At 50.0% G+C, this 26,872-nt stretch overlaps 2 protein-coding genes and 1 long non-coding RNA gene across 3 annotated transcripts; 1 reads left to right on the top strand and 2 right to left on the bottom strand.

Annotated features, from left to right (window-relative positions):
• The first annotated feature begins 984 nt into the window (after positions 1–984).
• On the top strand, positions 985–13,007 carry LOC108641368. Its single transcript, XR_001921949.2, has 5 exons — positions 985–1,077; positions 1,949–2,026; positions 4,213–4,329; positions 11,526–11,749; positions 12,869–13,007. It is a non-coding gene; the product is annotated as an uncharacterized LOC108641368 (long non-coding RNA).
• B3GNT9 (UDP-GlcNAc:betaGal beta-1,3-N-acetylglucosaminyltransferase 9) lies at positions 4,519–8,874 on the bottom strand. Its single transcript, XM_018082533.3, has 2 exons — positions 8,673–8,874; positions 4,519–7,860 (listed from the first exon to the last, which is right to left on the bottom strand). The coding sequence occupies exon 2, from the start codon at positions 7,795–7,797 to the stop codon at positions 6,550–6,552; it is 1,248 nt and encodes a 415-aa protein (XP_017938022.1). The 5' UTR covers positions 7,798–7,860; positions 8,673–8,874; the 3' UTR covers positions 4,519–6,549.
• Positions 13,008–16,555: 3,548 nt separating the features above from the next.
• Positions 16,556–24,875, bottom strand: TRADD (TNFRSF1A associated via death domain). Its single transcript, XM_008933389.4, has 4 exons — positions 24,604–24,875; positions 23,749–24,026; positions 21,933–22,125; positions 16,556–21,262 (listed from the first exon to the last, which is right to left on the bottom strand). Exons 1-4 carry the CDS (start codon positions 24,743–24,745, stop codon positions 20,955–20,957), a joined length of 921 nt encoding a protein of 306 aa, XP_008931637.2. The 5' UTR covers positions 24,746–24,875; the 3' UTR covers positions 16,556–20,954.
• Between the last annotated feature and the right edge of the window lie 1,997 nt (positions 24,876–26,872).

Below are 26,872 nucleotides of genomic sequence, written 5' to 3'. Positions count from 1 at the left end.
TGGGTCTCCTCACCCTTCCCTTGTGAATGCAGCTGTTCCCAGGTCACTCCTCTGAGATGTTTGCTCCTATTTGGCCTGAACAAAGCCAAAGCTCTTCCTGTGCTAAAGCATTAGGGAAGCTGCTGAGGAGCAGCTAAGGACTTGCTGGCATGAAGAGTTTAGGAATGGGTGGAGGGGACTGATGGTGGTTTTGAAGCACCAGAAAGAAGAGAGCAAGGAGTAGGGAACAGAGGAGCTCTGGGGAGAAGGTGAGGAAGGGAGTGTGACAAGGAGGAGGGGCTGGCACAAGGCAGTTTGTGTGAACCAGAAGGTGTTCTGTGCACAGGGCTGCTCAGGGTGCAGTGTGTGCCACCTCCAGCTCTGCCAGGGGATCATCACCTTCCCCTCCCAAGGAAATGAGGTTTGGGCTGCATCAGATCCCATCTCAGCAGGTGCCCTTGTTCCTTCTCAGAATTATGTGTGGTTTGATACAGATCCTGCATGTTGGCAACATGTGCATTGGTCCATCGTTTTGGTTTCATATGATAAAACTGTTTGATATAAAGTTAAGTACAATTGCATTTTTAATAAAACACACAGTGCATATTTTGATGTGTGCCTTTTTCCTTTGTGAAGAAATGAAGAGTTTATGTGTGTATGTCTGCTTAACTTGAATATTGCAGTATTTTCCACAGAATTTCATTTGTTTACACCTAATAAAACTGCCCTTCTTTTTGGAGGTGAAGCTGACATTTCTTCCTGTGTTCTTCAGGCCTGCAAGCAGTCCCTGGGCTCCCGTGAAGACTACAGGCAGTGCTACATAGATCAGTGCTGCTGTGTAATACTAGAACCCTCTGTTCCCCAAAATGCAGTTCCTGTAGAGAAAACCCAATCTGCTGTTGCTGGGAGCTGTCACACTTGTAATTCTAAACAGATTTTTTTGCTGAAATAGTAATCAGGTGGTGTGTGAGAACTGATTCATGTGCTCATGATGGTTCATATTCCAGAGCTCCCATCAAACCTGTTTAAAACAAAATCTTTCCTGGGGCTCAGCATTCCGAGAAGATGGTGACTCATCGTTCTGGGGGCTGGCTGGAGGTGAGGGGCCAGCTGGTGTTTTCCAAAGGGACACCCTGGGTGTTGCTGCCCACTTCACATGGGTTTCTACCTGTTGTTAGAGCCTGTTAGTCACTTAACTGCCAAGTTGGACTTGTGTGAGGTTTTGTGTTTGATGGCTCAAAGTGTATATTGAGAGTGAACCTGCAGGTGTGAGTCAGTGTGGCTCTTCCAGGAAAGAAGTGCTGTGTCCAAGCCCTCAGTGCTTTCTTGCTTCAGAGTGTTTGGGCAAGGACCAAGTTGTCTGATTTGACACAATTTCACATGGGCTGGTTGTGTTTCATAAGTCTTTGAGTTTGGAATAATTCTTGGTGTCATGCTGTAAGAAACATTATTCCATGCTAGTTACAGGTGGTCCTTTTCAACTTTTGCCCAATGAACACCTTGTTTTTTCTTTTTTTTTTCTTTTTTTTTTTTTAGTGTGAGTACACCAATGCAAAGCCTCCTCTGTGACTCTGTCACACATAACCTGACACAGCACATGGAGCCAAGTAAATGCCTCACTTTGTGTACCTGGGGAGTTAAAGTACGGGTTAGTTCTGGTTGGTTCTTTTCATGTAAAGGTTCTTTTAGTGGCCCAGGATGTTTCAGAGAGAAGGTTGAAGCAAAACAGGGAGAAGTGAGTAGGAGTTAGTGAATCAGGGGGCTTTGTCACGGGCCATGGTGGAACCAGTTCAGAGTGAAAACTGCACCACGAAGGGATTTGGTTTTGCTGGGCTGTGTTACCTGGGGGGCTTGGGGGCAACTTAAATATATTCTTTACCTATGTGAACTTTTGCTGTAAATAGTAAAGTCACTGTTTAAATGTCCTGTCTGCCAAACCTTACATCCAACGCTTTTGTGGTGTTTGCAGGGATGTTTGTTTTTCCAGCAGGCAAAATCATTCCTTCTCCTAATCTGGGAATACCAAGTGCTTGAAACAGCAGGAAAGGTAAGCTGGAGTTTGCAGAGCAGGTCACTCACTGTGGTGTAAGACAGCATTGTAACAGTAACTTTTGTTCTGGACTGGTTGTAATGATTTCATGTAATCTTTTCTCTTTGATACACTAATGAATTCCCCTTTAAATGTTACTCCTTCAGTTATTTTAAAGTACTGCATATTGCAATTCTGGAAGCTGGTGTTAAATGCCTTGATGTTTCACACCTACACTAGATATTCCACTGAGTGCATAAGTTTCATGCCAGTATTATTATCCTTCAGAGAGACATTTAGTGTAAATACCAATCACAAAAACCCCTGCATGATTATGCAATGTGCAGTCTAATCAACTAAATAATCAAAACACTGATTCACTGTATTCCCTTTTCACCTCTGCTCATCTCTCCTAGAACTGCAGCCCTGAAATCCCGAGTTCACCCCACCCCTCACTGGTAGCTCTGTTGCACCCACAAGTATAGAGGCTGTGGAGGTCATTTCACCCCTTTCTTCTGCTCCCATGGCTACAGGCACCATTTGTTTTAATATCATGCCTTGATTCCCACTCAGCTCAGTCAGCCCCTGGGACAAGGCTGTCACTGCAGACCTGTGTGATTTTGTACTTTTCCCCTGTTTTTAGCACAGGGCTTCTCAACAGATGGGCTGGGAAAGTGAGGGAGAGAGAGAGAGAAGATCCGTGAGCTGGGTTTGGATGGATTGGAGGGAGCATTGGGCTGGTCAGGAATGGTGGAGGACCTGTTTCCCACTCTTGGAGAGACTCAGATGTGCTTCTTTGGGGTTTACTTTCCCCTCTCATGTCTCACTATGGTTTTCTTACTGACCATAAGCCTAGAAAGTAATGACAAGTTGTATTTAAAAGTTCTACTGGTTTTTAACACTGTCCATGGAGTCAGTGGCATCGTTAAGAAATGAGGACATTTTCTGGGCTGCCGAGACCTGCAGCTCCAGCTGGAAGAGGTACAGCCCAGGAGACTGGCAGTTCTTCAGGCTGGGCTCTGGGCTGGACTCTTTCTCTCTGATCTGATGGTCTTCCAGCACTCCCCAGGGAGTGTTCCCCGTGCTAACATTCAGTGAGGGTTCTCGGAGCTGTTTGATTATTTTGTACTGTTTGAATTTGCAGTTGGGCTTTGCTTCCGAGAACCTGCTGCAGAGAGATGAATAATTAAACTGCAGACAGGAAGAACAAGATTTTACCACTCCATTGCTCAAGCCATCTTTGGCTTTCTGTTTGATGATGCTGAGCCTGCAGTGGCTTGACTGACTGACGGATCTTGGCACTCACTGCCAGTTCCCGTGTCCAGAGACGCACTCGGAGGTGTTGAATGTGAGGTTCAAGCCAGCTCTGCTCGTCAGAGTGACCAAATCTGGCTACTTACGTACAGTAGGAATAAAACATGACTCTGTGTGGATCCCTGGGATTCAATAAAACCTACTGTACTTTATTAATTTCAGAAGTCTATGCCTGTCCTGAGAAAGTCTGCTTTGCTTTTTCTTGCTACTGGTGGAACCCACTTGGGATGTTTTTATGTTTTCTCATCATGGGTTAGTCATGAAAAAAAATTGCCAAGCAAGGCTTTTTAGCAGACATGACTGGTGTGTTGAATTAGCCAGTTAATTAAAGATACTCAGAATGTCACTCTGAAATGGATGGTTTTGTTTTTCTGAGGTGCATCAGAGAAGTCAGTAGAGGGTCCTTCCTGCCAGCTCTCATGCACACCTAAGGGTTTAGGATTTTCTGAAAAGACCCTTATCTTCTAGGAAACAATCTCCAGCTTGTGTGAAGTCCAAGATTTTTTGCCTGCTGCAGCAGTAAGTGGAATGTCATGAACTGCAGGGGCTGAGCCCTGTTCTCCAGCATCCCCAGAGCTCACACACAGGGCTGGGAACTTCCTGCTCAACTGCAGAAGCAAGTGGGAACTTAAAGCCAGGTCAAACAGGCCATGCAGCAGAGGCTGGAGAACAAAAGCAGATGTATCTTTCCTTAACAGAGACTCGATTTAGTAATCACTGGATAAAAGAAATGAGCTGTTCCCCAGCCTGAGACTGGAGTAAACAGTTTGCTCTGGTCTGGGCTCTGCCAGCTCTCAGGGTATGTGCTGGCACAGGCTGTGTCAACACAGATGTTGGGCAGCAACTTTGATCTGGGACAAAATGCACTCATTATTGCTGTGTTGTGGTAGATTGCAGATCTGAAGACAGTATAGAGGGAGGAGCCAATCTGTGCATCTCCAGGCTTAAAAGGAAGACCTTACTAAGGACTGCTGAACCTGAACATCTGCCCTGTGGGAAATGGGAAGGTAAGCCATGTTTATTTTTCTGTCATTGCCATTAAATCAAGTCCAGCACAAGGAAAGACCAAGTTATCCAAAATAATGAATAATGTATTTTTCATGTTAATGTCTTCCTGAAGAATCCCTGTGGTATCAGTCTTACAACATGTGTGCAGGTGTTCTTGACAGACTCACTCCAACATCCAGAGGCATGTCTGCATGCTGTCTTTTAATTATGGTATAAATAACCTCCAAAACTGTAAACTAATCACAGGTAATACATTCTTGTACAAGCTCACAAATACACAAGTATCACACATGGTAGCAGACAGGGGCAAGGGTGACTTTCTCCCACCAGCAAGGCTCTGGCTTAGTTCCACTCCCTGCAGAGCTCCTTGTGCAGCTCACATGAGCATTTTGTGTTTCAGGATCACATCTTGGAAAGATCCCAAATGTAGGAATCTTTTGATTCCTATACAGCTGACCTCTCCTTGGAAATACATTACTGTAAGGCTTAAATTCATGGTGAAGATGAAGAAAATGTGAGACTGTTGCTTATAATGTCCCAGTGGGTACCAGCAGTGTCCCAGTGCTCCGTGGTGTGCACAGCTGGGACAAGCACTGAGCCTGAACTGCTGCCTGGGGGGAGGAAGGTTCTACACAGGGATGGAATGCAGCTGCTGCAGGCTCTGTTCAAGGGACAGCAGCTTCCTGGATGTTTATGACTGATAGTAATTTCCTCTGAAGCTGTGTTCATGTGGCACTGGGGCTTCTCTGATGGATAGGAGTTGTTTTTTTTTAAAGGGAAAAAACTGCAAAAGAACTAACAAACACAGTATCAAAGGTTAATTCAGGCTCTTTGCCCCATGAATTTAGTAGCTTTTTAACCCTGATTTAGAGGAATTTACTTCTGCTCTGATGTCTAAAGAAAGGATATTCTTTTAAGGTAGTCTACTGTTGGAAAAAACAAAATGCAAAGTATTCACTATTCTTTGAAAAAGCATGTAATCCAGTGTTCTTGTCTGATGCTTAAAATAGTTAAGAAGTTACTGACTGGACCTTGGAAATCTCAGCAGAAAGATTGCTGTGTGGTTTGATTTCTTGCAATAAATTTAGACGGGCTTTTATTCTGAAGCCCTTTGGTCTGAAAAGTACTTTTTCCCTTCACGACACCCACAGCAGCATGAAAAGTCTTGGCTGCTCTTTGCAGCTGCCTGTGTGCCAAGCAAGAGGTCTAGAGAAAGCAGCCCAGTCCATTGACAAGTTGTTCTCTGGTCTGAAGCAGCTCCCAGATGTGACGCAAGCAGCAGCTCTGTGTGGTTTTACCCTTAAAAGCAAAGGCCAGAGGATCTCTAGAGTCAAACCTTCTGAAGATGTGGATCAGCTGGTGAGAGCAATCAAAAACTGCTGGATGACTTTTGAGTTTTCACTGAATGTCAGTCAGCACAGTGCAGAGAGCCTGAGCTCAGGGAAGTGTCAAAAACTGGCCCTCAGAGTCCTGAGTGTGTCAGTGGAGCAGGTGTTTGAACAGAGGAGTGCTGGGAGTAACAGAAGATCAAGGCTTAGAGGCTCAGAGTCCTTGTCCTTCTTTAGAGGCCCTTTGGAAGTCTGTTCCTTCCCAGTTTTCTGTGTACCTGTCCTGTGCTCAGCCAGCATCAGCACCCAGTTTGATTCCTTCTAATCCACAGTCTGCACCATACAGGCCCCCATTTCAGCAGCTCTCAGTTGTTCTCCCAAGGCCTCCAGAAAACCAGCCAGGCAGCAGTGATTCCAGCTGAGCCCAGCTGAGGTGGCCTGATTTCCTTTACTCTCGTTACTGTTTGGTCATTTGTCAATGAGTCCAAGTCAAGTAGCAAGCTGACAATGATCCCTGTGCTCCCTGGTGTCTGTGCTCTTACTTTGTATCTTCTTTCATTTCTCACATTTCTGACAATGCTGAAAAACCTCCAAGGACTGCATTTTTCAGTGTCCTTTTACACAGTGTCCCACTAAGCACTAGTATAATCCTAATAAATAATAATAAATTACATATATTGCTATGATTATTTGGACTCATTAATAGAGGAGAACCTACATGACATGTGTGTGCAAATGTGGAATTTGGGCAAATTCCTGCAGTTGTTTGCTGTGTTCTCTTAACAATAAGATGTGCTAAAATACTTGTGCAGTTGGTTTGTTGGGCTGTTCCAGCTCCAGGTTCCCTTTCTCAGCTGGTTTGCTGTGTGTTTGTGCTGCAGTCTGCCTGCATCATCTCAGGGGTGATGTTTGTGCTGTGGTTTGAGCTTTCTTTTTCCACTGGAAAGGCTTTTTCACTTGTTTCTTCTGAGTGCAGGAGAGACGTGGGCTGTGGAGCAGGTTCCACATCAGCCAGATCTCGGCAACTTTCAGGCTGTGAACTACCATGAGATCCTTGTAAAAGCAGGGATCAAATGTCTGTAGGTGTGGGGCAGCAGAAGGCTTGACAATGCCAAAGGTCTTGAACCCTTCATGCAAAATGGGCTTGAGGTTGATCCTCTGTAAGCACATGCCCAAGAAGACGTCGTCGATGGGGAAGAGTTCCACCTCCCTGCACGCCCTCGAGAGCCTCCCCATGGTGCGGCTGGAGAGCAGGAACCCTCCTCCCCCCGCGTAGGCCGGGTAGATGCTGAGCCCGTACATGGTCTCGGGGATGTAATATTTGCTCTTCCGGGCGCGGATGGGACGGGCATTGTAGATGATGTCCCCAACAAAGAGGTCCTCAGTGGGGTCGTGTCTCTTGAGGAAATCAACAATGTTCTCAATGTTGACAAAGACGTCGGCGTCCCCTTTAAAAATGAACTTGACGTCGTGGCAGAACTCGGCAGCCCAGCTCAGGAAGTGGATCTCCTTCAGGGTCAGGTTGAAGAAAGTGTCCATGAAGTCCCAGAGCAGAATGTCCCGGTATGTCTGACTCTCCTGGTGGATCAGGGTCTCCCACGTGGCCAGCACTGTCCTGTTCTTTGGTGTTCCCAGGAGGAACACTCGCTGGATCTGCTCCCCGGTCACCAAACCCTCCCTGCCCCAAGTTTTCCGGACGATCTCGCGCCTGTCAAAGTCTTCAACCACCGATTTGATGGCAATGAGCAGAAAGGGCCCCCCAGGTGTTTTCCGGCATTTCCTGGGCTGGTTGATGAGGAGGTTGAAGTTCCTCTTGTCCTTGTTGAGGAGATAGTGCTGGAAGTTGAAGGCAGAATCAGTCAGCGGGGGGGGAGTTGTAGCTTGGACCCTGTTCTTGGCCACTTCTGCTCGTCTAATGACAGGGGTAACTTGGGGTCTGGGTGCTGTTGCCTCTGCTGGCATCAGTCTCTGAGGTGCTCGGGGATCTGAGGATACTTTTGGGGTTGCTGGAGGCTTCTTCTGTGTTGGCTCCTTGTTTCCTGCTGGGACTAAATGTTCCAGCTGGGAGTAGAGTAAAGAGCAAAGTGCTACCAGCAGGAGGAGGGTGCAGATCACATCCCCTTTGAGGCGAACTCTCATTGTCTCTGTGGTGTTCCTGGACTGCTAAAAGCCTTGTTTGAGCTGCCTGGCACCAATGTCCATCTGTAAATAAACAGAGGGTGTCAGCAGCAGGGATTTGGCAGGTCTGGGGCATGCAGGAAAGACTCACTGACAGATCATTTAAAAAAAACCGGCAGCCAAGTGTGTTTTACTCAGACAAGCACTGAGACATCTTGAGGAACTTGCCCAAAGGCACACGGGGTTGCAAACCTGACCCTGACCCTGGCACTCCAATCTGTGACCTGGTTAGTTCAGTCATCATTCATCCTGAAACCCACTCTCTAAGCACCACCCAAAATCAGCCCTTCCTCCTGCATCCCTTGCTGCTGAACACATTTTGCTGTTCCAGAGATTTCACTGCTTTGGGAAAAGCAGGATGGAAAAGGATGAACGGTGCCATTCTTCCATAAGTCATTACTTTTTTCTTTTTCCCCGAGCTTCATAACTGTTACTTGCTGCTTTTACCCTTTTTGACTCAAGACAGGGAGGCCCAGAGCTGAGGGGCAGACTCTCCAGTGGCAGTGTGTTGCTGGTGTTTCCCTGCATACAGAGCCAGCTCTTGTTGAACCTGCAGTGTTTATATTCAAAATGAATACATCAGCCATGCTCTGGAATGCACACAGGGCGCTTTTCCTGCCAGTAATCTTTATAAAATATTAAACCATTATAAATAACTTCCATTAATAAGGTTAGAAGGGGCCACAGGTGTTCTTCCTCTGCCACATCACCCTAAGCAAGAGGTGGGGAAATAAATCCCAATATGCAGAAGCAAGACAGAGCCTGGGGTTAGGAATGTTTTGTTCACGTACGATAGATGAGGCTGCCCTGTGAAACACAAGATATTCCTCACTTACCCTTTTCCTGGGGATCTTCTGTCTTACTCCATCAGTTCTTCAACTGCAAACAGAAAATAACAAGGGAAGAGCAGTAAGAAGGCAGCAAGGAGCAGGTAACCAGCTCAGGGAGGCAGCTGGCCAGGCGTGGGCAGCAGCACAGGCAGGTTCTGTCCCCACTGCAGGAGCAGCCAAAGCTGAGCTGTGCAGAGACAGTCACAGTCCCTTCAGTCCTCAGCAAGGAGCAGTTCCTGAGTTTAGCTCCACCCAAAGGTTTTCCCCCAAGTGCATGTAAGTGTTTTATACCCCCCTGACAGTGTGTGACACTCACAGGTGGCACCTGTGGGATCTGGGCAACACTTCAAGACTTACGAGGAACCAAAATGATGACACTGGTTGGTTTCTTGGCCAGCCCCTTTAACACTGTTAGATGGACATTACTCAGACCTCATCATTTTAATATTGTGCTTTTTCATTACTGGTTAACTGCTTCTCTGAGTTACTGTTGAAATAGAGAGTGTTTCATCCTCATATGCTATCACCTGTCTTTTTCTCAAGTGCAGCTCCAAAATGTTTATTGACCTCATCTGCTTTGTCTCCGTTGTTTCTGAAACCTTTATTTTGGCAAACAGCAGGTCTGTGCCTTGGTGTAAGGCTCTGGTGCATTTAAAGTCACTTCTTCCTCGTCCTGATGACAATGGTTTTTTCTTCAGGCCTTGTTTCTTGCCTTTTTCTGGCCTCTCTTAGAGACCACTGGGGTTTTCTTCATTTGTTGGCTCTTTTCACTGTACCTTTCACTCCTCTCCCAGCCTGGGCAGATGTTTTAACTGGCACAGCTTTGATTCTAAGAGCAGGATTGTAGAATTTCCTCAGACCTCTTGTAAATTGTTGTTAAAATATTTAGACTATTCAGGATCTGTTTTCTGTTTATGTTCTTTCTGGCACATGACTTGGCTGATAACTATTTTCAGCCTCATGAAGCAGTCCCTGTGACACGTAGAGGATGTGTTTGCATTTCACATCTGTCACATGCAAACCCCCCCTGGCAGGTCCTGGTTGCTCCAACATGTCCCAGTCCTGGACTAAATCTTCCTGGTTAAGATGTGGTTCCCAGCAGGCTTTCCCTCATGTCGCCTTCAATAATTTTCCAGAAGTCCTGGGGACATGAAGGGATGGTCCCACTGCACCCAGGATGTGCCACTGAGCTGGATCTGCTGAGGAGGAGTCTGTCCTCCTTTGGCCTAATCACAAGCAAGAGTTTTTGCTGGGTGCTACTGAGATACCTGTAATAGGGATCCTGTCTCAAAAAGTTCATAAGAGCTAAAAGTGAGGTATCTTTGGTCCTTGTGTTGTGCTGGAAGGAGCTGCACTGAGGTGCTGTGCAGTTCTGTGTGGGTGGTTTCCGAAGCCAGTGGGAGATGCATGTCCCCAGTGGGATAAATCCTGACTGCACTGGGCTGTTCGTGTCTCCACTTGAGCTCCTTGTGCAGTCCCATCTCTTCTCTCACAGTAATAGCAAATTTATTTTTTCTTTTCTATAGAAAAGTCTGATCTTGTTTCAGCTGCCAGACTCCAGATGGTAATTAAGGAGCTGGATGAAAGTCCTGGCTCTTTCCTGTGTTTAATTTTATTGTCAAGGGTTTGGAATAAGTTGTGTGTGTCATGAAACTCGTAATTTCCATGGCTTACAGATTTATCCTGCCAGCATCTCAGACTCTGGCAATAAATGCCCTTGGAAAAGCCAAGAAAAACCCTGAATTGTTACAAGCCTGGGCTGATAGCCCGGATTTTCTTCTGTGTATTCGTTTATTGAAAGTAAAGGATCTGAAATGGTGATTTCCATGCTGAAATAAAACAGTTCAGTGCTCAATACAGACATCTCATTTTCAAATGAAGTTGCCAGCCCTTGAAGTGATTCCTTGGTCTAATTATATGGATTTTCCAGTCTTTGTTAGATATTTCTTTCTTTGGAAGGAAATACCCTCGGTTATTACACAGGTGTAAGATCTATCCATGGATGGCAGTGTGGGAAAAGCTGTCCTGTTCTGGAATACAGAGGGACTGAGGATTCTGGCCGGTGCTCTGGTATGTCCTAAAGCCAGAAAGATTATTCATCCATCTTGACACCAGGGGAAAAAAATTACAGGGCTATTGAAGTGAGCAGGAAATACTTGATGCCAAACTAAAGGGGTGTGAGCACAGCAGAGCATTTCTGAGCACAGCATATCCCTGAGGATCTGCATCTGAGGCAGAGGCACCTCTGCTTCCTTGTGGGGCATCTCCATCCAGCTTGTGAAGCTGGGCTGGGCTCACAGGCTGCTGCATCCCTTGGGGCCTCAGGGGAGGTGGGCTCAGCTGCCAGCACTGCCTCCCGTGCCCTCTGGGCTTGGCAAAGCAGGCAGTTGTCCCTCTTTGTGGCTGCCTGGGGATGGATGCAGAGGGGTCCTGGGTCTGACTGGGGCAGTGCAGTTTGTCCCCCCAGGACAGCAGGGTCCTGGGGGAGGGAGGGGGCTGTGAGCACCAGTGATGTGAGAGGGCTGAGCTGGGCAGTGGGAACAGGCTGACAGGTCCCATGTCCAGGAGGAGCCCATAAATAAGGAATGTGCTGCAAGAGCCAAGTGGGGCACAGCCTGCGTGGCCCAAGAGGCTACAAAAGGCTGGAAAGCTGGAAGTGGGCAGAGCTGGGCATGGCACCCTGGTGAGCATCCAGGCAGGAATCCGACCTGCACTGTTGCACGCTCGGGCAGAGGGCCCAGTCCTCTGCCTGGTTTTCATTTATTTGAGAGGAGGATTCTGAAATATGGCCAAGAACAGCTGCAATAAAAGCAGTTAAATGATGATTTAAAACAAAAATTCCTAATCCTTCTTTCCCAGTTGAATGACGTGAAGCCTTGAGCTCATCCTGGAAATCTCCTTCCCTTGCATCACTCATCACCCCTCCAGCACTTGGCACTTCTGTTCAGGGCCAAGGTGGGAAAAAGTCTCTGGATGCTGTCCTCGAATTCAGTCGAGAATGGTGATTCTGGCACGTTGCTTTGTGCCTTGAAGAGCAGTTATTTGACCCACCCAGCCTGGGGACAAGCAGCTGTGACAGTGAGGTGAGCTGAAAATGGGGTTACACCAAGCCAGGGGGTCCCAAACTGGCCCCACGCTCTGCTGGCCACTCCCAGCCTGGCTCATGGGCACATCCACCCCACAGGCACACCCTGGCTGCCCCTGGTCAGCTCTGCCCAGCTCCACCTGGAGTGTTCTGGCTCCCTCCTGACCTGGAGCTGCCCCTGGTGGGTTTGGGCTGGGCAGCAGAGGGGCCATGCACTGTGTGGCCATGCAGGATGTGGGGCTGGGCCTGCTGGTGGAGGTGTCTCACCTGCTTCTCCCTAAAGTGATCTAAAGAACACATGTAGGATCCAGCAGTGATGGGTTTGAGGAGATTTTTTTTGTAATCATCAGGGAAGCTTGTAAAATTCTGGTTGGTGGGGATGCTCTGGGGCAATGCTTCAGGTTTGGGGTGTTTGTTTTCATTTCATGTGGGTTGAATGCTTTTCATGAGAACAAAGCCCTGTGGTAACACCCAGGGCTGGATACTGAGACCTGCCTGGGCTCTGGCCTGCAAGGGGAGAGGTCTGAGTACATGTCTCCCTCCTGCCTTGTTTCCAGTAGTTTTTCCATCCTCATTCTGTCACACCAGGTTCTGTCACACACTGGGACAGTGCCACAGTGGCAGCACTGTGCCATCACTGCTGCTCTTACTTGCTGTTGCAGCACCTGGAGGCAAAAGCTCTGTTGGGTCAAATGCTGCAGAAGCAGGTAACAAAAATGCAGGCCCTGCTCCAAAGACAATTTCTAACTTCCCTGTCAGAGCTGCTTTTCAGACTTTTTTTGTTTTTCCAGGCCAGAGCAAACGAATGGATGAAATCCATGCTGTTACAGGACAGGGTGCCCTATTTATCTGCTTGCCCCAGTCCTTAAATACGTGGTTTGCTCAGCTTCCCAGCCTGCTGGACCCATTTTATTGCAGTCTCTCCTGCTGGCACTGCCAGCCCTGCCCTCACAGTGCCAGTCACAGTCAGGTAACCCCCTGCAAACGGCCACTGCCATCACCTCCTCTTACTCTCCACCCCACTTTTATGGAGTGTACAAATTTAAATGCAGAGGAACTGCAGAGCTGCTGTGGGAAGGCAGCAGTTGGGTGCTGAGATGTCTGTTTTCACATACAGGGGTCCCAGGAAGGAACTTGCAGGGTCTCCAGTGTGGTACCCTGGCAGAAGGAGGTTGGGATCCTGCTGGCCCTGGGCAGAACTGGCTCCTGCATGACAGTCCCCAGGACCTCTGGGCAGTGCTGCTCCTGCCACCCTGCTGACCCGGGGTAAGTCCTGGCGTACACGTGGCACACTTTGGGGGCTGCAGCTCTGCTGGACTTAAGCAGTGCCTGATGTTTTGTGGCCCTTTCAGGGCAGGATGAGCCATTGTGGCAGTGCCTGGGCAGGATGAGCTGCTGCCCAGCAAACAGGGAAAACTCTGGCTCCTCCTGAGCACCACAGCTCTAACACTGCTCAGCTGCCTGCAAGGTAGGAGAAGGTAACACAATCCCCTTCTGCAGGCTCAGCAGCCTCGAGAGGTGTCTCCCTAAGTTCAGATGCAGTCTGGTGTGCTGGTAGCCTGATTTTCAGAATTACAGAGCGCTCAGCTCACAGCTGAGTGCTCTGGGGAGATGGGCCCCTCCTGAGCAGCCAAGCACAGGGTGAGGAACCTGCCCTCTCTCTGCCAAACATTCATTTTTCTTGGCCCCAGGAGGAGAATAAAGCCTTGCAGGCTTGTGAAGGGGTAAGAAACAGTCCCACTGAAACAACCACCTTCCTTTCCCAGCCCTCCCCAGGCTGTCGCATTCGCTGCCTCTTCAGCTCACAGACCCTCTTCTGATCTGATAAATAATTTGCCTGACGTGCCCCAAGCCCCAGCAATCACAGTGCACTAGCATGGATGTATTATTACACCCAGAACAAATGGGAGAGGGAGCATGGGCTGGTGAACCCCTCTAATCTCAATAATTTTATCAGAATCTGCCCAAAAGCTATTTAAAAATGTGATCAGTGACTGCCCATTTCACAGGGATTGAATTGTTTTCTTTCTGTCTTTGTGACACTCGAGAGGTTGGAAATTCCTGTGTTTTGCTCAAACATGGGAAAGATTGGTGTCCTTTTACTGATGAGGAATGGCTTGTAAATGTAATGTGCCACCACTGGAACGTGTTATTGCTTGAGAGGAAACCCAGTCTGAGAGCACTGGAGGCACTGTGCAGAGAAACCCCAAGCTTCTGTAAAAACAACTGAAAAGTTCTTTGGAAAGTACAGTGTAAAGCAGATGTATGGGGCTGGAGGCTGCGTGTTCAGAGCCTCAGCCGACCCTGCCGCGTGTTACCCGGCACGGCTGCGGCTGCTGCACGTACAACATGGCAAGAGCTGCAAGGCAACCAAAAAGAGAGCCGCAGGCTGGAGGCAAAGGGAGGCAGCGAGGGCAGTCTGCATGAGGGCAGTCTGCATGAGGGCAGTCTGCATGAGGGCAGTCTGCATGAGGGCAGTAGCTGCATGAGGCAGTCTGCATGAGGGAGTTTCTGCTAATTGGAGGGCAGTCAGCAGTCCCCGCTCGCTGCACAGCTCCCCAGCCCACCCGATGGAAACACAAGATACTCAATTAGCCCAGTTCACAGCGCCGATCCGTCACCCGCCGAAGTAGCTTGTACCGTACGCAGCGCCTGCCAGGGCGGCAATCTGGCGAGCGTCAAGTGCGGGCATCCCGCGCCACTCAGCGCAGCCCAGGGAGCCTCCGGGAGCCGTCGAGCGGAGCCGGGGAGGAGGCCGGGAGCGCCTACTCTGTTCCGCTCGGGCGTTCTGGGGCGCGTCCCGAATCGCCCCCGCCCGCCGGAGCCGGGCGCGCTGTGCCGGGGCCGCTCCCGGCAGCCGCCTTCCAGAGCCTCCCGCGCTCGGTGCCGGCAGCGAGGGAGGAGCAGCGGCCCGGCAGGAATCGCCGGCCCAGGAAGGAGCAGCGAGCCCCGCGCAGGATCAGCGGCCCCAGGAGGAGCAGCGGACCCCGGGCAGGATCAGCGGCCCCGCAGGCAGGATCAGCGCCCGGAGCGGCATCAAGCGGCCCCGGGCAGATAGCGGCCCGGAGAGGAGCAGCGGAGGCCCCGGGCGGGAATCAGCGGCCCCGCGGCAGGAATCAGCGGCCCGGGCGGAAGTAGGGCCCGTCCAGAGCGAGAACACGTTGATGGCGAGCAGGGGCGGCCGGCGGGGGCTGTCGGGCTGCGGCTCCGTTCCCGTCCTCAGCCCCGACAGAAGGTACCGGCGCTTTTTTTTTTTTTCCCCGTAACTTTTTTTTTCCAATAGGAAACGCGCTATTTTTATTTTTTTTTTCTGACTTTCTTCTTTTCGTTCTGCAGTTTGGGGTTTCTTGTTTGTTTATTTTCTAATCCCCTTGTGAGTATTTACCTCTGCAAAGAGTCAAACTGAAAAACTGAGGTTGGGTCCAGCTCAGAAGTAAAACCCAGTTGGGGGTTGGTTGCTGTTTTTCCTAGTAGGGAAATAATGGGAGGGAGTGAGAGCTGAGCAGTACAGAGGCTGAAGACAGATTCGAGGGTCCCTCCCAAAACACTGAAAAAAACCCAAACCCCACCTGTTTTTGTTTTTTTTTTTTTTGTTTTTTTTTTTTTCCATTTAATTTGAAATAGTTCAAACCAAACCATTTTTATTTAGAGCCAAATCTAAATTGCCATCACTACTCATCTGCCAGCTGAGTGCAGCCATAGCACTTCCAATCTCTGTGGCTGTTTCTTTGTCTCTGCAGTATAAACAATGACCCTCATTCCTCTAACAGAGGCCAAGCATCTGGAGAGTGCCCAGACCACGGCCTCTTTAGAAAGCAAAGTTTTTTGTGTACAGTGAACTTTTCATAAGGGCAGGTTTTGATTTACTCTGTTGTTTTCACAAACAACCGACTGTTTTTTAAACATAATGTAAAAATCTCTTTTTGTCAGCATCTGTGCTTTTTTGAGGTATTTTTGATTTCAGCTCCAACGTTTTGCTTTACTGAACACAGTGTCACAGGGAAGGGCGGGTTCCTGGTGAGACCCCCTCGGGCCCTGCAGGCTGGGAAAGCCCTTTGGTGGTGATCAGCAGCTGGACCTCAGCGGCTCCCTGAGCTGCTCAGCTCATCAGAAACCTCGGCCAGAGATGTTGTTCAGAGTCACACTTTCCCTGTGCCAGCCCAAGGTACCTCTATCCTTTTTCTTTGCAGCAGCAGCCCCAGGGTATCTTTCATCCCTCCTTGAGATTTAAGTGATTCAGGGTGAAATACAGCTCTGCTTGAGTTCATGGCAAAAGGAATTTCCCTGGATTCAGCTGTCAGGTCAGCCAGTGGCTTCCTGTGTAAAGCTGCTGGAGATTCCAGGTCCAGGCTCCCCACCTAGGGAGCAGGCAGCCCTGTGGCAAAGCTCAGTACCAGCGAGGCACTTGGCTTTGCAGTGGGGCCGTGGCCTCAGAGGAGCCCCAGGTACCTCAGCAGCACTGAAAGAAGCACAGGGAGCTCTGCCAGGTACCAGGGCTGGGAGAAACCTCCCCTTCTGGCCATGGTTGCTAAGAACAGGCTCATCAGAGCAGTAACTGGAAGCTGAACAAACAGGGTGGCTTGGCTTGGTTTTGGCCTGCAGCCAGAGCCATCCCCTTGCAGGTGGGGCACCCTTGGGGTGTCAGGAGGAACATCTGACTTTGGGCAGGACCCTGCTGTGCATCCAGAGCCTCAGGCTGGATGTTCCTCCGAGAGCTGGGGATTGCCAGCATGGCCAGAACTGCAGTGAACCCCCTTCTTCCTCCTGCTCTGAGTGTTCAGTGAAAGTCTCTGAGGCATTTGTCATCAAAAGTATGTATTTATTTATAAAAAAGAATAGAGAAAAAATATACCAGTGTTTTTTTTCTATAAAAGACAATTCCTTGGAGGTTAAATGTCCTAGACCCAAGGATACATGGCATTGCAGTCCATAGCTGTAGATGGCTGATCCAGATCTGATGCTGAATATCATGGGAATTTGGAATTAGAAGATTTGCAAGTGATTTTCCACTAAGAGACTTCAACCACACATCTCCTGCAGGTTTCAGTTAGAGATGTATGGCCAGATCCCTTCAGTGACTAAAATTCAATCCACGGAAGACAATAATATATAATTTTTGACTCTAGGCTTTAAATTGCTTCACTGTCTGAGTCCATCTCCATACAAACAACAAGGGCAGACCTTGCCTGGTGTAAAGCCAAGGATCTCACCAGTGTCCTGCACACACTCCAGTGTGTGGGTTACTCTCACAAAACCCTCTTGACTCCTGTTCTAGTTCCTCCTCAGTTCAAGGTGTACAATACCAGGGGTTCATGGCTACACCAGCATTTTCAGTTAGACTAAATCATCGATGTAAGTGAATTTAAGTGAGGCTCCTCATTGCTGTGCATACTTGCTTTTGGTTTCAAAGTGCCAGGGTGTGACTTGGAGGTGGCTCCCTTTGGAACTGCAGGTGGGAGGTGACACAGTGACCCAGGACAACTTCTCAGTGCCAAACCCAGGTTTGAAATGAATGGGAAATAAAGAGGTATTTTCCTCTGAGACAATTTCATATCAGGGTATCCTGACAGGTTTGCCTCTATCAGATGCTTCATGTCGAAGTATATCTGGTGAGCATTTAACTTTCACTCTCTTCTTTATTATCATCTGTTTGAGCACTGTAGCTCAGCTATGCCAAAACAAATCATTCAAATTCTCCTTTGGATGGATCTTTTATTCCTTCTGGCAGACTGAAAGGAGCCTGCTTCAAATCTGAAACATGGTTAAAACTACAAAAACAATCTGCACCACAAAAAAAAAAGCCCTCTTGGATCCCTTCCTCTAAGCACATTTTGGGCTGGTTTTTTTCTGGTTTATATTTTATCTATTTCAGGTCTTATATGCAACTGATCAGCACCTTTATTTGCTTTTAATATTGTGTTTGATTCTAAAACACCACCACCACCCCAAAAATATCTTTTTTTTCCCCAGTGCCAGCTGTGTCACCAAGTGTCCCCAACATCTCGCTCTCTGCACTTCACTCACTGCATTGCTGCCCAAGGTAAGGACATGCCCCCCATTTCTTCAACAGTCTCTGCTAAGGGTTTTTCCTTTGTGAGTGCTTCTCCCTTCCCTGTGTGATAAGAGTTCCCTTGTGTTTGCACAGTGGTGTAAAACCGCTGGAAGATCTTCTGGGTAAAGCAGAAGTAAACTCAGAGTGGAGCTCCAGCCAAATGCCACACCAAGGCAAATGACATCCTGCCCTCACCATCCAACTCACCATCCAACTTTCATTCTAAGGCCTCTGGGAAAGTTGTTTCTATCTATTCCTGTGCCAGATAATACTAACAAAAGCTACTCTTTCAGCAGGAAGGAGTCCACTTGAGACCAGAACTGAAGTTTTCATTGCACCTGATGCTGATGACTGATCATGGAAAAGCAGGTATGAAACAGCCACTGCTATGGTTCTAAAACATGCAATGCACTTAATTCCACCATGGAATATCCCTGGAAAACCCTTTTCCTGCAAGTCTCTGCAATGAAGGCACCTGTGAATGCTCTTAAAGATGATGATATTCCACAAAGGTTGCCAGAGGCTCCAGCACTTAATGGCACTTTTGAGAGGGAATGTGTGAGTAAGAGGCACTACCCATGCCAGTGCTGGCAGAGAGGGACAGTGCACAGTGCCTGCAGTCAGGAGAAAGCATTCAGGCTTAGTGCTCTGTAAAACAGTAATGGCTGCAAAGAAGTTTTCTGGACTTGAAGGAGATGCTGAATAATACAACTTTCTCATTTTAAGCATTAACAGGTACTACAAAAACTAGTAATTCTCACTACTCAGAGGCTGCCTTATGTGAAAGTTGTGTACATGAATACCTAGTCTGAGAGCTTAGAAAAACTTATTACAAATAAGACAGCAGGCTATGCATATGACCTTGTCTTCTTTAAAAAATCATTTCTGCAAAATCAAGAGCAAACCCTCTTGCTGTTGAAGTAATTTCCCAGTTTCTGATTTTTAAAATTTTTTGAAATACCATTTGTCAGATAGGTTGTTGCCAAACAGAGTTCCCCAGTTGGGATCTGGCAGGAAAGCTAAATGCTTTGAGGCATGGTTCCACAGCAGCCTAAATTAACTAAGGTCAGCATCACTGTGCTGGTCCCAAAAGCAAAACTGTCACAGAGGTAATTGCTGCATTTTGGGAAGAGCACTGGTATTAGTGGAAGGGAGAAGGTAGGATGTGGAGCAGGAGTGGAGGAGATGAGACTGCAGTGGCACTGACAAAAGCCACAGTCTTTGCAGAGATGGTGCCTGCATAAAGTCCTGCTTCCTTTGAAGCTAAGGGCAAGAGGGAAGCAGATACACCCTGAAAACATCTTCCCCATCCTTAACCCCCACCATCCCCTTCTTGATTGTGTATGGAACCTTGGGGGTTCAAAATCTGCAGAGAACAAGTGAAGTTTCTCAGGCTTATACTGAGGGATGTGATGCTCATCTCACCTGAGGCATGTGGATCCCACCTGGGTAGAAGCTGGACATCTAAATCCTGCTCAGCCAGGTCTCCACTTTAGCAGAAGCTGAGGGAGCAGCTCCAGCCCCAGGAGCTCAGGTCTGGGCCCACACCTGAACCTGAGGTTGCATTCCTTCTTACTGAGTTACAGCTTTGACTCCAGGGAAGGATTAAGATGTGAGATGTGGTTTAAAAGGCCATCAGGGCCTGACTGGAAGCTGGTCCTACCATGACTACCAGCAGCCTGATAGTCACCCATGCACACAGGCTTTATGTGTGCAGCCAGAGCCACCCTCTGCAGCTGGAACAGCTTCCACAGCCCACTGGCTATTCCCACAAGTGGGAAGGGCAAAAAGAGATAGGTTTTTACTAATCCTTTTCAATTAATTCTATCAGGAAAGCCTTGGGAATATGTCAAAGGTAATCCAGCTGCTGTTGTGCCTCACAGGACCCGTGTCATGCTGGACACTTGTTGCTCTGTGCTTTGTTATGGGCAGAGGTGTAGCCTGCTCTGTTCAGTCTGCTCAGCCACACCAGGGGACACTCAGCTTCTCCCACGGGAACTGAGAGCAGGAGTCAGCCCTGGGGTTTGGGAGATTTGTCTCTTCAGCCACTTTTACCCTAAAAATCAGTGCAGGTAAATCCAGGTGCAGCAGCTGCTGCTCAGGGAAAGGCTCTGTGCAGATCCCGTGGGATGTGGGGTGTGAGCTGCCCCTCCAGAGAGCTCAGCAGGCCCAGGGTGGGAGGGTGAGAAGGGAGTGAAGGCAGGAGCAGCCCCTGGCCAGGGGGTTGCTCAGCTCTGTGGGGTCAGGATGGCCCTCCCTGCTGGGACACACCTTGGAGCAGCAGCTCCAACCCACGATGGTCACTCACTGACCAGGGGACTGCTCTCCACAGCTGAGGCTCCCTCAGCTGCCAGGCAGGAGCTGAGCACGATGTGCTCAATGTATCACTGTCCACCACAGACCAGGGGAAGCTGAGAATCGTTGTATGAATTTGAGTTTGTCCACACTGCTTGTTCAGTGCCTGGAATTTGTTCCACAGCAGCAGTCTTGTGCCCTGTGGAAGATTATGGCTGTTCCAGCTGGAAGGGAAACCTTCAGGTGGTGAGTGTGGGAAGGAGCTATAACAGAGCAGGGCAGGACAGATGCACTTGCCACAGATATTTTTCAAACAGAAAAGGAAAATAATATAAAATAGACTTTTCCTTAATTTCCCCTCTGTCTTTCCTTGATGTCATGCCTGAGGGCATAAATGTCTTCAATATAAAAAATATATTGCAGCTCCCCAGGTGATGGCCCTGAGACACAGCCTGAGAAGCAGTGGCATTGTCTGCTTCCCAGAAAAATTCTCTGAGATTCCTTGCTCGCTTTTCTCCTCTCCCCCACTCTCCCCTAGGGCTCTCTGTCTGGCTGCTTCCCTGTGACAGTCCTGAAGGAAGCTACCTTCCCTTCCCTCAGTCCTGAAGGAAGTCAGGCTGGAAGCCTCTCTCACCAGTTCACAGGAAGATAGTGCTGACTTCTGGAAACACAACGAAATAGGGAAGGTAAGAGGTCCATGCTGGCTTCTGTGAGCACAGAGCCTCTCCCCTGGACATTCCAACCTAGATGGAAACCTGTGGTGATTTTCAGGGCTTCACATTCCCAGAAACTGGCAGCAGTTTCACACAGTAGCTAAAGCAGGAAAGCCCTTAGCAGTGGCACTGCCCTTCGGGCTCTAGGAGCAGTCCTCGTTGGAGTGGAGGCCCAGGAGCTCCTCAGCCAAGCTGATGAGACCGTTTTCTTCCAGGGCTGTGATCAGCCGTGCTATTGTGGCCTTCTTGCCCTCTGACTGGATGAACTTGAGGAGCAGCTGATAGGCCTGTTCATAGAGTCCCTCCCGCTCGTACTCCAGGGCCAGGTTGTCAATGACAGGATCACGCAGGGCCCGGCAGCTCTTCTGCAAAGAGCGACCCACCTGCTTCCACTTCTTGGACACGAGCTTGGCAAATTTCTGGTGGTCATCCAGGGTGATTGTTCTGTTGTCTGAAAGGGACAGAGGGCAGGTAAACACAGAGCTTTCCTGGCTGATGTGATGCAGCTTGGGCCGGTCCAAGGTTTGGTCAGTGTTCTGTGGAGCAGGGAAGCTGTTCAGTGTCCACAGCACGTTATTACACTGCTGTGAAGCTGCTCTGCCTGTCCTCTGGTGTCTCAGCACTCTGAGGTTGGGGCAGTGAAGTAAAAAGGACTGTCCTGCTGGGAGCAGTTCCCCCACCACTGGAAAGGGAAATCCAGCAGGAGTTAAGCAGCTGGTGTACTGCAAGGAGCCTGGACAAATCAGTCCTGTCTAAAAGCAGGGCTGAGGGTGTCCATAGTAATCTCCACAGTCTAATCCAACCTATGCTATTAACTCACCTCAGCCAGTGACATGGACATATTCTTCCTTTCAGTATCAATTTTAAAATGTGGGGAACCTGGAAGGGACACAGACTCTGAAGCATCTGGTTTTGTGCCACCCCAGAAAAGAAAACAGGTTGAGGCCTGATCTGAAGCACTATGACAATATTTTAGGACCATTATAATTCCTTCCTTATGGGATGCTGGGAAATCCTTGATTTATCTGAGGTAGACCCCCAATGTGCAGTCATGCTAATCCTCCCTCAGGCTGTGAGGCAAGGAAGACCAAGGGTTCTCTTGGTTAGTTCTAACTACTCACCAAACTGCTGTCCCTGAAAGATGAAGGTGCCTGGTGGGGGAAGGGAGCTGCCTGGAGAAGAATAAGGCAGAGATGGGGACTTGAGAGGTGCACAGTCTTTTATAGCCACGTTGTTGGTGGTGCTCTGGTGGACAGTCAGGCCCTTGAGGTGTTCCTCCAGCTCCGTGAGCTCCTCATCGCGCAGGCGGTCAGGCTGCAATGCAGACACCGTCAGGGACTCCTGCCAGGGGCACCCTCTTGCAAAGCTCTGGGTACTTAGCTAGAAGGTGCAGCTTAAGATGATGGTGTCAAGAGGGGAGTGATGAGAGAGCCACAGCATGAGTTGTAAGCCAGCTAAATGAGACAGTCTGATGGGGCTCTGGCTGTTAATGTGTGAATTTGAGTCTGTAATGTGATATGACACAGACCATCTCCCCTCCTGGGTTTCTCCTGTGCAGTGCTTACAAGTTGCACAAAACTGCTTATTTTCAATAGCCTTCTGCAAGAATTAGGGTGCACTATAGGCAGCAAGGCTCCTCCAAACTCCACGAGGGTCAGACCCACAGAACAGGGTGGCTCATGGCCACCAAAGCAGGCAGCTCCTGCTTCTGTCTCTGTCCCTCTGTTCCCTAAGGTTTGTTGTTCCTGGGTCCTTGCCAAGCCAGTTTTTCTCACTAACCAAGGGAAAACTAGTCTGACCTCCAAAAAGCAGGTAATGGGGAAAGGAGTAACGAAGACAAAGCACATGGGAAGAGTCAAACCTGGTGAGTACTCTGACTCAGTCAGAGCTAACCACTAGTTCATCATGTGCAGCAGGTCCCAGCACTGCCCTCAGCTGCTGACAGCTGGGCCCCACTGCCATCTTTCTGACTGTGGCCTGTTAGGTGGGGTCAGACTGAGACAGACACTTTTGGGGAACTGAGAATAAGCCCATCTCTTTTGTCCAGTCAGCTAGTTCAGCAGAGAGAGGGACCAGCAAGCCAAAGCTGACAGGGTATGGGATAACACATGTTGTTTGGTCCAGGGATCAAAGGTTTGAGTCTCATTCTCTGCTTGCAGAGAAGCAACCTGGCAAAACTTGCTCGTGTGCTTATCTTCCTGAATACATGGTGACTACCTATTTCTCAGGACCTTCTAGAGGAGCCAGAGCTATAGTTCCAGATGGAAAAAAAGGAAGGTGATGAGTTTAATCATGTCAGGTGCCTTGCTTTTGTGGTGAGATGACACGATCTCACAGTTCTTGCAGGCAGGACTAGAGTGCCAGTGCCCAAGTGTGTGATGTGGGCTCTGAGAGATGTTGCCCTCAGCAGGGCAGGCAGCTGTGCTGGCAGCAGGTGCTGTGTGTCCCCACTCTGTCACAGGGGGTTGGTGTGACATGCCCAGTGTTTGCACTCACACTCATTTCTAGGTGCAGTTGCTGCTCTGGGAGCAGGGGGTGTGAGAGGCAGGGCAGGAAGGTGCTGAGCAGTGCTGGTTCCACACAGGACCGCTGTCCTCTGTGCCCCCTCACAGCTGTACCAGGCACAGCTGTGCTCTCAGCTGCACCCTCTAGCATTCCTCATCTTAGTGGGGATAACACCATGCTGTTACACACAGGAGCCACGGGGATTCAGCAGGATCTCTGTAGGATGTTTTAGGGAATGCTACTGCCCTTCTGCAAAAGTGCACGGCTCTTTTCTGGGGAAGGGCAGAGCTGTTTCTCCACACTACAGCTGAGAGCTAAAGGAAGAAGTTTGTCAACCCAACATGCTGCATCAGAACAATATCTGCAGCCATCTTCACGAGCCCTGTGCCACCACTCCTCATTGCTGCCTGCCCTCCCTCCCCTCCCATTCACCTTTTCTCTGTAGATGCACTCCAGGCAACGATCCTCATCCTTCAGCATGTTGTCAAGGTGCTCACTGCCAGTCTTCAGCTCCATTTCCAGAGGCACTGTGGTCATGGCCAAGGAGAGCTGGAGGTGATTCTGGAGGGCCTTCTGGAGCGCTCCGTCGCGGTAACTGCGCAGGAAGCGGCGGCAGTTCTCCTGCCGGCAGAACTTGAGCTGCACTATCAGCTGGGGGTGGCTGCAGTGCACCTTCAGCATGTCCACACCATTCATGCTGCCCGTGGAGTCTGGCAGGGAGAAGTGAGCAGAGTCACTATCCAGGCATGAGACAGCCCACCCACCATTCCCATCCACCACCAAGCCTGCAATGGAGCAGCTTTTGAATTCTCTTTGTGACAAAGTTCTCTGGGATGAAAACCCTGCACGTAAAACCAAGAGGGAAGGATTAAGTTCTCGCTGCCACCATGGATCTCCATGAAGTATGGTGTCCAACTGAAGAGGTATGGAACTACATCCCAGGTAATTGTATCAACACTGTTTATTAGGGGAAGTTTTAAATTTGAGGTTCCATTTCCAGGGCTGAGATGGTTACATTAAATTGGTAGCACAGGAAAGTTTTACAGATGAAAGCTCAGTTCAGCTCAGTGCTCACTCAGTCTTCAGCCTTTCTTCCCCAGGCTGAACAGGTCCAACTCCCTCAGCCTCTCCTCACAGGGTGAACCTCTGCTGAACTTACTCCACTTTGTTGTCTTTCCTAAACAGTGAGGACAAGCTTTCCCTGCCCATGAGTGTGAGATCAGAGAAAGGCGTGGCACTGTGTGAAGAGAGGAGGCAGCACACCGAGAGATGAGAGAGAACAGATACCTGCTAATGCCAGCTTCAGTGCCCTGAACACACCGGGCTTCTCCTGGGAGCTCTCGTAGAGGGACGGCAGGACGACGGTCTTGCTCGTCGACTGGAGGAACAGGTAAGCACTGCCAATCCAGGGACTGGAGCTGCCTGCCATCTTCAGCACCCTACAAAATCACACAGCCAGCTGAGAGACCATAGGGAAAATGGCCTGATGCCAGGGGAGTGCTTACAGCAAACACTGAGCCACAAGCATGACGGAATTATGGGGATTTACCCTTATTTCTTAGAGCAGTGCTGATGTTGTTAAAGCAAGTGTAACCTTTGAGGAGTTTACTGTTACTCTGCAAAGCACAGCACAGTAGGGACATGGTGTCCCAAAACCAGCAGCTCACAAAGCTTTGCTTTCATTTTCCACTGGAGTCCATTCATTTCATAGTCCAAATATGCTACAAAGCAAAGAGTTTCAGTCCTCATGCCTCTGGCTGACCAGCCAAGCTGACAAACCCTGAAGATGCACAGTTGAGGTGCTCCAGGAGTCCTGGTTCTGGCACTTTCCCATGGACTGAAGCCCTGCTGCTGGCAGAGGCATTCTGCCTGAGGTCCCAGTCCCCTGGTTGTCTTCAGTAAAGGATATGTTACAGAGCCCAGAGCTCTTGTAGCAGAACACTCCACACAAATAGGACAACGGGTAATGGTTTTAAACTAAAAGATGGCAGATTTAGACTAGATATCAGGAAGAAATTTTTTACAATGAGGGTGGTGAAACACTGGCAAAGGTTGCCCAGAGGGGTAGTTGGTGCCCCATTCCTGAAAATATTCAAGGTCAGGTGTGACAGGGCTCTGAGCAACCTGGTCAAGTTGAAGATGTCCCTGCCCACCACGGAGGGGCTGGACTATGCCTTGGACGGTCCCTCCCAACCCCAACCATTCTGTGGTTCTGTGACTCGGGACTACTCCTCTGCTTTGCTTGTGCCCTTTGCTGTCGTGCCCCTGCAGTGTTATCCCAGCAGGTGAACTGTGCAGCCCCGTGAGCGCTGCCCCCCCAGTCCCCCCTCCGCACCCTCGTGCTGTCGGAACACCAGCCCCGGCTGACAGTCTCGTTTGTGCCCATGGCTGTTGCCCTTCTCGCCGACTCCCGGCAGGCTCGGGCGCGCCCGCTCCCTGCACCGCCCCCGGCCTCGGCGCCGCGGGCTGCCCCGGGGAAGCGTGCTGGAAGCAGCGCTGCCCTCGGCGGTGCGCCCGCGGCCCCGGTGCCCCGGCGTGTGCCCCCGGTGGGCCCCGCGAGTGTTGCCCTGGTGTGCCCCGCGTGTGCCCCAGCCCCTCCGGGCCGCGCCTGGCTCCTGCCCGGCCTGCGGAACCCGCCCGGCCCCCGGCCCGGCCGGCCCCGCCGCGAGCCCCGGGCTGGCGTTACTCGTCCGCGCTCGCCTTCGGGCCCGGACTTTCGCCCAGCGGCACCGCCCGCACGGGCCCGGCTGAGGGAGGGGCAATGGCCCGGCCCGGTACAGCCCGCGGCAGCCGCGCCGGCCCCTTCAGCTCCTGCTGGCCCGGCCGCCCTGCCGGTGTCCTTCCCGCAGGGCCGCACACCCGGCCCGCGGTTGCTCGGCTCTCGTGTTGGAGTGAGGTTGACACTGGTTCGGAAATGCCTGCCGCTCGTGGCCGCAGAGCCGCCCAACGGCTGCGCCCGCGAGGGCTGTCCCGGGCCGTCGGGTCGGAGGCGGGGGGTCCATGGGAGCCCTGCGGACACACGCGGGGCTGGGCCCGGCTGGCACCGCTCCGCTGCCCCCGCGGTGCTGCTGAGGAGAGCTCCGGCAGGCAGAGAGGATAGACCAGCTTCTCCCGAGTCCATGAGAGGGCCGGTGCCAAGCAAAGCAAGATTTGGGTCTGCATCACTGAACCTCAGGTCACAGCCTCCTGCCCAGGCTGCGTTCACCTTGCACAGGTGTCCTGTGAGCAGAGGGGTAACTGCAGCCCCCGGTCTGTCCCCAGCTGGCAAGAAGCTGGCATGGACCTGGGGCCGGATTTTGTGCAAGCTGCCATCGTCCCTCTGGCTTGGCAGTGATTTGTGCAAACTCCCTGGGGACCTAACTTCAAACAAAAGCAGGAAGCATTATAAAGGATTAAAAATACCTATGCATCTGATGCTATTTTACAATAGTAGTATTTTAACAATACAAACTTAATTTTTTTGCCAAAGGGAAAATGTGATTGAAATAGCTCTGGGAAGGGGTTAATCTAGGCTGGCTCTGCTGGGTGCTCTGGTTTACAAGCGGCAGAACAGCAC

Source organism: Manacus vitellinus, unplaced genomic scaffold (assembly GCF_001715985.3).
Source record: "Manacus vitellinus isolate BGI_N305 unplaced genomic scaffold, ASM171598v3 scaffold_10_pilon, whole genome shotgun sequence".
In the NCBI taxonomy this organism is placed as follows: Eukaryota; Metazoa; Chordata; class Aves; order Passeriformes; family Pipridae; genus Manacus; species Manacus vitellinus.
The sequence above is the reverse complement of the archived record's forward strand: the minus strand, read 5'-3'. Positions and strand labels throughout refer to the sequence as shown.